This window comes from Protobothrops mucrosquamatus, unplaced genomic scaffold (assembly GCF_001527695.2).
Source record: "Protobothrops mucrosquamatus isolate PMUCROS unplaced genomic scaffold, P.Mucros_1.0 scaffold4696, whole genome shotgun sequence".
Classification (NCBI taxonomy): domain Eukaryota; kingdom Metazoa; phylum Chordata; class Lepidosauria; order Squamata; family Viperidae; genus Protobothrops; species Protobothrops mucrosquamatus.
In genome coordinates this window covers 43,414-52,273 of record NW_015390591.1, presented here as the reverse complement: position 1 = coordinate 52,273, position 8,860 = coordinate 43,414, and the positions used below count along the sequence as shown (strand labels likewise).

The window sequence follows — 8,860 nt, the reverse complement described above, 5'->3', positions numbered from 1 at the left end:
GCACAGTGTCTTGGATTTTACAGGTTGTTGGAAAAGTACTCATTCATTTTGCCAGATGCTGAAAATAACAGAAATCTGAAGCAGAATGCCTGTACTAGCAGATGCAACTGATATAAAATCTGGACGAAGAATGGTCACTAAACCATTCTTGGTTGTCTATTTTATCTTTCCTAATAAGCTGTAACCAACTTTCTCATTTCACTTTGTAAAACCTGTGGGTTATACACTATTCCACATACCTGCAAGAAAGCAGCTGCAATCCAAGTACTCTAACTCAGGGCTTTTCCAATCCCCTAGCAAGGTGTCAAAAACTTGATGACACCCCCCCCCCAAGAAAAAAGTGATAAAAGTACAGTAGTCCTAACAACAGTTAACTTAGTGACTGATTGAAGTTACAAAGGCAATAAAGTGGCTTAGGACCATTTTTCACTTCTGAACTTTGCAGCATCCCCAGGGTCAGGTGCTTCCCTCCTTCTCATTCCCATCTCCTTCCTTCCTTCCTTCCTTCCTTCCTTCCTTCCTTCCTTCCTTCCTTCCTTCCTTCCTTCCTTCCTTCCTATTTCTCATTCCCATTTCCTTCCTCCTCCTCCCCTCCTTCGTCTCTCTCTCTTTCCCAAAAATGCAAACACGTCCCTCCTCCCCCTGCCTACAGCGAGCTTCTGCAAAGCGCAAATGGGCGCTACGTTCCCCCTGCCTCCTCCAAAGTGCAAACATGCGCACCTCCTCCTCCTCCTCCTCCTCCCCCTGCCTACAGCGAGCTTCTGCAAAGTGCAAAGGCACTGCGGCCTCCCCTCCGGCCCCGGCCAGGGTGCTGGGGCTGAAGTAGAGTTCCGGGGTGGCGGGGGCGGGCTGAGGCTGCTGAAGCGGGGCAGGGCCACCAGGAGCCCGGCAGCCGGTGAGGTGGAAGATGAAGAGGAGGAGGTGTAGGGCAAGAGAAGCGGAGGGGGGGCTCTTCTGGCGCAAAGATGCCGTGAAAGCGTCTCTTGATTCGGAAGAAGTGAGGATTGGGGCTGGAATGGGCTCACTTGGATCGGACGGGGAGCTGTCCAGATAGGGGGGCTCCCTTTGAAGAAGGGGATCCCTTCTGGTCATCCCGGGGAGAGGCACCATTCCTGGTAAATCACCTCCCCCAAAAAATAATAAAGCGGGGGGGGAACTCCTCCAAACTTTAACCAGCGCCCTCATAGAAGGCGGGCAGCGGACGGATGGGAAACTTCCGTGGAGGGATCAGAACTTCCAGCTGTTTCTGCGAGGATCTGCCGGCTCGTTGCTTTTCCCTCTCTCTCTCCTTTTTTTTTGTTTTTAGGCATGCTACTCACCTTTCCCGCCTGTTTCCTTTCCGGCCGGCCAGGCTCGTCTTTGCCTCTGCCCTGCACGGCTGTCCTGCTCATGCGTGCAATCGGCCTTCGCGCCGGCACTCCTGCCGGTGCCCGCAATCTGCCCGGCCTCCCCTTTGGCCCTGGGCAGCACCTCTGCCCTGCACGGCTGTCCGGATCAGCCTCTGCACCGCCGCCTCCGCCATAGCTCCATGAGGCCGAGGCAAGGCAGCTTAACCAGGCAGGCTGCCCCCCCCATGCCTTTCGCCATCCCCATTACTGCCCCCGCTGCCCCTTGTCTTTCTTCTCCCCTGCGCGCCCGGCCGCTGTAGCCTCTCGCCTATTCCCAGACTGCACATGTGCGGAGAGCTGCACATGCGTGAAGAGGAGGCAACAGCTCGGCCCAGCAATGGCTCGCGTGCCACCAGAGACGGCTCCGCGTGCCGCCTGTGGCACGCGTGCCATAGGTTCGCCACCACGGCCGTAGTTGTTCCTCAGAGAAACTCTCAATGCAGCAGCTTTTCCAAAGGTATTTCCAAAACTGTCAGGATCTGAAGGATTAGAGAGGCTGGGCTGGAGGCAGGAGGAGAGAAGCCCCTCTGGATGGAGAGCCTGAAATGAAGGCCTTGCTTGGACACAGACAGGCCCAAACTGACCAGCCCTTCCTGACCTGAGGAGGATTCGTGATTGTGAGGACGCCCAACCTGCGTTACATTCACACGTTTCTCCTCTCAGGCAGACTTCAGACTCCCTCACTGCTCAGCCCCACGAGAGGAAGAAGCAGGTTCTGGATCACGGAGGGTCCGATCCCCCCTCCTTCTGTCAGAGAAAAGCTCTGATCCATTTGAAATCTCCTTAGAGCAGGAAGTGGATCTGGGGATCCCTCTTCCCAAAAGCTCTGAGAAGCCGCTGGGATTGTGGGGAGGAGCAGGAAGAAGGCCGAGGTCTTTGCCTTGGGAGACTGGGAAGGGCTGGGAGACCATACTGGAGGGACTGGGCAGTGGGACTACAGGTAGTCCTCGACTTACAACAGTTCATTTAGTGACACTTCAAAGTTACAACATCATTGAAAAAAGTGACTTATGAACATTTTTCACACGACCATTTTAGCGTCCTCATGGTCACATGACCAGGATTTGGAGGCTTGGCCACTGGTTCATATTTATGACGGTTGCAGTGATCCCATTTTGTGACCTTCTGACAAGCAAAGTCAATGGAGAAGCCAGATTCACTTAACAACGGGTTTATTAATTTAACAACTGCAACGATTCACTTAACAACTTGTGGCAAGAAAATTCGTAAAATGGAGCAAAGCTCACTTAAGAAATGTCTCACAGCAGCAACAAATGTGGGCTAGATTATGGTCGTAAGTCGAGGACTGCCTGTATTTATTTCTCTGGGGGGGGGCTTTGGAGGTCCTGCCCTTTTCCATGCAGACCCAGGTTCTGCCCAAATAAGTCCCGTGAAGGATCCTGAAAATGATCTTTAAACTCTTTGGTGCCCCGGAAGAATTTCTGACCTGAAGAGCTTTCAGAATAGAGACCCAGAAGGGGCCTTGGGAATTTTCATCAGCTTAATCGATTTCCCAGGAGCCTTTTATTCATTTTATTTATTTACTTTATTTCTTTTAATCCACTTACAAGCTGTTGTTTTTCTGTTCCTTGGGCAGCCTCAGAGTCTCTTCTGTGTTTGTATTTTGACAATGAAAACTAAACAGTGACTTAATGTGATTTTCTTTTGTCCTTGTTTGTCAAGTTTAGCATAGTTTATGTCTTGTGAATTTAGTCTGTCCTCCAATCCAAGGAAGGGCTGAAGAAACTTTGATGGTCCTTGGTTGGGAGTTTGCATGAAGGAAACTGAAATGTTCTATGTTTATCTAGGATTCCCCAGAGGGGCTTTAAAGGTGACAGGACCCTCCATAGAGAGGCTGAGTTTGGGGAGAGGACCCCAGCAGAGCCCCCCCCCACCCCACCCAATATGGGAGTTGGCAGCAGGAACTCCCAAGCAGCCTCAGGAGGGCAGGGGGGGCGGGCTGAAGAGCCCCCATGGGTTTCTTCTGGGTGAGGGGAATTCTGGGAGTTGAAGTCCAAGTGGCTGATTCTGAGAAACTGTAATTTAGGCCTTTATGTTGAGAGTCACTCATCATGCGAAGAGTTGAGTAGCCACGATCAACCCCCTCCCAAGCTTTGTGGAAGGCCTTGCTGGAAGGGGGGAGTGTGCAATTGGGGCAGCTAAAGTTTGGGGGACCCGACCTTCCCCTCCTCTCTCACCCCACCTTCCCTGCCCTCCAACCCTTCAGCCCCCCCCCCAGAAGCTGCTTTTCTCCCTCTCAGCCGCTCCCTCCTTCCACCTCCTGCCTCCTCTTCCAGTCTCTCCCCCTTCCTTTCCCCCTTTCTCCTCCCCCCCAGCTCCCTCCTCCTTCTCCTCCTCTTCTTCTCTTCTCCTTCTCTTTCTCCTCCTCCTCCTCCTTCTCCTTCTTCCTTCTTCCCCCCCACAGCCTCAGATTGGATCCTCCATAGGATGAGAGTCCTTGACTGGAGCCCCCTAACTCTGCCCCTCTGGGTCCCTTCCAGGCACCTCCTCGCACTCCATGAAGTATTTCTCCTCCTCCATCTCGGAGCCCAGTCAGGGGCTGCCCCAATTTGTCACTGTGGGGTACGTGGACGGCCAGGTCTTTGCTTACTATGACAGCAACAGCCGGAGGATGCAACCTCGAGTCTCCTGGATGGAGAAGGTGGGGAAGGAGGACCCCCAATACTGGGACAGTGAGACCCAGATATCACGTGGCACTGAGGAGACGTTCAGAGAAAACCTGGAGATTCTGAGGCTTCGCTACAATCAGAGCGAAGGTGAGTGATGGGTCGGGTGGCTCCTCCTGCCCCATAATCCCCTTCCCAGGAACCAGAGGGGGGAGAAAGGGGGGTCCCTTCAAAGGGAAAGGCTGCTTCCCCACATTTAAACAGTTTTTAATATGTTTATTCTTTTTTAAAAAATCAGTATAAGCTTGTGGTTGCCTCCATAGCTGATGTTTTTTGCCAATTGCAGGTTTTTTTAAAATTTATCCCTCCATCTCTCTGTATATTGATAGGATGTGGATATGGATATAAACTGAGCTTCAAAGAGACCGAAATCTCCCCTCCCCCCCATGAAAGTTGGAGGGTCCTGGCCTTGGTGGACTCCCTGCTGTGGGGGAGGGAGGAGATCCCAGGTCTCTCCCCTCCTGGAAAAAAAGCAGGTGGATCCTAAGGAGATCCTGGGGGAAGCAGGTCCCTGTTTTTCTGTCTGTTTCCATCTCAGAGAAATGAGCGATCAACTGCAGATCCATCTGGGCTGACTAGATCCCTCTCTTTCACCTCTTTTTGGAGGGATGAGTGGGGCCCAAAATGGCAGGAGCTTCTTCTCATCCTCCAGGTGGAAGGAGAGGCCAGGAGGCCAAATGGGGTGGGGGTGGGGCTCTTGGGGGGGGCACAGGATCACTTCCAGGATCCTCCCAATCTTGAGGGGAAAAAGGACAGAAAAGAAAGAAAGAAACCCCCATTTGGGGCCCTTCCTGAGTCGCTCAGAGCACTGATGGCTTCCCATCCTTGGTCCCTCAGGCTGAACTCCTGCACTGCCCTCTTGGTGGGGCTGCCCTGGAGGGGGGAGGTCTTCTTCAGCAGCCCCCCCCTTCTGCCATCTTTGGGGCACAAGATTCGCCTTCAAGGAACCTGATTTAGGGGAGAGATTGCAAGCAAATATCTGTGTCACCAGAGGCTGCTTTGGGCTGAGGTAAACCTTCTCCACAAACATCAGCCATTTTCCCTCCTTTCATCCCAAGGAGGTGCAGCCCCCCTTCTTCTGCCCTTTCCTTGCCCCCCCCAGGTAGACACCCCAGAGATCTGCCTGTTCTGCCCCTGATCCCCGAGGATCCCCCCAGATCCTTCCAGGCCCCCTGCTGGCCTCTCAGGGGAGCAGAGTTGAACCCAGAGGGCTCCCCCTGGTGGAGAAAGGAGGAAGGAGACCGGCCAGAGTGGAGGGGAGCCTCCTTTCCAGGCTAAACAGCCCCAAATGTCCCAACCTTTCCTCCAAGGGAGGCTGCTTCAACCCTCCCATCCTCTGGGTCGCCCCCTCTGGACCTTCCCCAGCTCCCTCCTGCCCCTTTTTTGAGATCTGGTGACCAGAACTGCACACGATATTCCAGATGTGGTGGCACTCTTGATTTACACAAAGGCTTTGTGACATTAGCCTCTGTGTTTTCAGTACCATTTTAATGATCTCTGATATCCTATTTGCCTTTTGAATTTTTTTTATATACGTTGTATTGAACCTTTTCAACAAAAGATAAAAACTAATAGAAAGTAACATAAAGTAAAGAGATAAAAGAAAGAAATCAAAGAAAAATCAAAAACTACCAGAAAAGAAAAGAAGTTGAAGAAAATAAAGAAAAAAGACATAAAGAACTGACTTCTGATATTCTTCACAGCAGTTACAAATATAAATATATATTTAGCCTCCCCAAAGCAGCCTTTCTTAACCTTTTGACCCTGGAGGAACCCTTGAACTATTTTTCCGGCCTCGGGGAACCCCTGAACATCCAGCCTCAGAGATGGGGCAGAATTGTTTCCTGCGTAGACCTGTAGAGATGCATTAACAGCGTTCTTACACTAATAATAAAAACTTGCCTTTTCACTGTGATCCCTGTGCTTTTTTCCCCAGCACAAATATTAAATTCTCTACCAAACTTGCAATGAACACAAACAGATTTCATCTTCAACTGAAATAAGACGGTTTCTGTCTTAGCTTTTGATGCTTCTGAAGTAAGACAGAGCTGGTTCTCAGAAGTTGAAAACTGCAGCCAGATTTTCAGTGCCTTCCTGTGAATGGCAGGAGATTCTTCTTGGGCAGAAATCCAGAACCTTTTTTCCCCCCTGAGCAGATCAGGGAATCTCCTCTGGAGGGCAGGATCAGACTCAGCTCAGGAGGATCTTCTCTCCCTCCAAAGGGAAGGTCTCAGGCTGAGCAGAAGCTGCAGGGAAAGGATCCCCTCACTTGGTCACTCATGGGAGTGGAAAGGGAGGGAAAGGACTGGTCAGTTTAGTTCAACTGTACTTACAAGTGGTTTTCCCTCAGATTTGAGAGTTTCTGGCATCCTTCCTCACTTTCAAGCCCAACCAGAAGTAGAAACATTTCAACATTTCCTTTTGGTTTTTTCAAATATTCAGTTTCCTTTTAAATCCCAGAATCTGGTCACTTAAAGTCAAAATATTTTCTCCAGGACCTTGCAAAGAGTGTAAACTTTAAACTTTGTTTCAAAGGTCAATAACCCTTTGAGGGTGCAGATCAAATTTGGCCACTTGCTGCTGTTGCTAAGGAAAATATTCCTTTGTGGCCCTTCAAGGCTTCATTCCCACATTGCACAAAGCCCTGGTTTGTTTCTGGTTAGCCCAAAAAGGGAGCCAGCCTTGTGACTTGGTGATATTTGTGAACATGGATCAAGATTTATGGTCACAGGGATTTTTGTAAGCTTCTTTGCAGATCGACCAGATTCTCTCTGAGGCCATGAGATTCTCAGTCCCTCTTTGGAGCTGCAGGAATCTGTTCCCTCTCTGGGATCCACTCCTTTCTCCCCAAGAGTCTACCCAACAGAGGAACAGCAGAAGGAAAGAAGGGAGAGGCTCTGTCCCTCCGTTTATTCTGTGACTCCTTCTTTTCTCGGTCTCCCTCGGGATCCTCCGCTGGCTTTTCCAGCTTCCCTTTTCCTGGGGGGGTTCAGGGTCTCCATCTTGGGGGGGGCAATGGAGGGAGGCAGGTCGAGGGAGGGGAGAAGGGCAGGTAGTGATTGGGGCTTTCTTTCCCTTGATTGCTAGGGAGGAAATGGGGGTGTCAGTGTCTGTGTCAAAGTCCTTGGAGGGGAGGGGGTCTGTGTCTATTTTGAGGACTCCCCAAACCATCATCTTCTTCCTATTTCAGGCCTTCACATAATACAAATAATGTATGGCTGTGCGCTCCAGGCTGATGGGAGCAAAGGAGGGTTTATACAGCATGGCTACGATGGGGGGACCTTTCTCACCTTCGACAAAGACACCCTCACCTGGGTGGCTCCCCAACCCCAGGCCCAGATCACCCAGAGGAAATGGGACTCTATTCCAGGATTGAATCAGAGAACGAAGTTCTACCTGGAGGAAATCTGCATTGAGTGGCTGCAGAAGTACCTGTCCTACGGGAAGGAGACGCTGCTGAGGACAGGTGAGCCTCTGGATCCAGGCTGGACTTTCCTCCTTTATGGCTGGATTTCTTGTGCACATTCGGCCCCTTTGGGTTCCTGGTCTGCAGTCTGACTGCCCAGGAGGGAATCCTCCCCCTCCCCTTCCAGCCCCTCTCCAAGACAAGGGAAGCCCTCTTTGGTTCCCCTTGCCAGGCCGCCATTCCATGGACCAGGAAACGCAGCCTCTGCCTGGCGGGTGTCTGGGTGGATCAGGCGGGAAAAGCACTTGGGGGTGTCCTGTTCACAGCCCACAGTGAGGCAACAGGAGCACTTGGGGTTCTTCAGTGAGACCCCCATTAGCCAAACTGTAGTCAAGTGTGAGGGGCTCCCTTAATTTCCCCCCATTACAGTAGTGGCCAAAATTGTGGAAACCTTTTGGGAAAAGTCTATTTTTGAGGTTTGATGGCTAATAAGACCACTTTTGGGGGGGAGTAGTACCATAAAAGTATATATCAATGGAAAGATAATTTAATCAAGAATGTAATGCAACAAGGTTTGCTCAATTATCTGTACTGTGTTCTATGAAAAGTTATAGCCAAATAACCAGAAAAAGGAAGCACAACTTGCTTAGGTTGATATCAGGTAGCTTCCCCCCCCCCTCTCTATCTATCTCTCTACCTCTATCTCTATCTATCTCTCTATCTCTCTATCTCTCTCCAATTTCCCTCCCCTGAAGGAAACAATCCAAGATCACTCAGAGTTCAAAGCAGCCAGAGAGGAATTTCCTTGGACCCTCAATTTGTTCCTTGAGGTTTTTCACGCTGAGTCCCTGGGAAAGACTCAAAATCAGGAGTTCTTGTGGTTGAGCATTTTCCAGATTTGGAGCATTTCCTAAAACTCTTGGGAGACGCTGCAGGTGTGGAGTGGGAAGTAGTGGGAGATTTTCCTGCCCCTCCATGTTTCCCACCCACCTTCCAGGCTCTGGAGGGGCTCAGAGTTAATTCTGGCAGTGCCGTTTCTGTAGAGCCCCCAGAGGTGACAGTGAGCAAGAAGACGGAGGTGGAGGATGGGATGGAGACGCACGTCTGCCGCCTGGATGGCTTCTACCCCAGGGAGATCAATGCCTCCTGGACGAGGAACGGGGAGGTCTGGCTGCAGGACACCTTCCGTGGCTCCGTGGCCCCCAACGCGGATGGGACCTTCCACGCCTGGCTCAGCATCCCGATCGATCCCCTAGAGAGGGGCCGCTATCGGTGCCACGTGGAGCATGACGGCCTGCAGGAGCCTCTGGACGTGGCCATAAAAGGTGAGAAGCTGATCCCTGATCTAGATCAAACTGGCTTGTACAGCTTGCAATAGT

The 8,860-nt window shown here is 51.2% G+C and overlaps 1 protein-coding gene across 1 annotated transcript; it reads left to right on the top strand.

Moving 5' to 3' along the window:
- Positions 1-3,882: 3,882 nt before the first annotated feature.
- Positions 3,883-8,859, top strand: LOC107299227 (class I histocompatibility antigen, F10 alpha chain-like; the record flags this gene model as incomplete). The annotated part of the gene is made up of 3 exons (XM_015828592.2): positions 3,883-4,165; positions 7,266-7,541; positions 8,525-8,859. Coding segments are annotated over 3 exons (894 nt in total), but the record flags the coding sequence as incomplete, so codon positions are not given.
- Position 8,860: the final 1 nt, after the last annotated feature.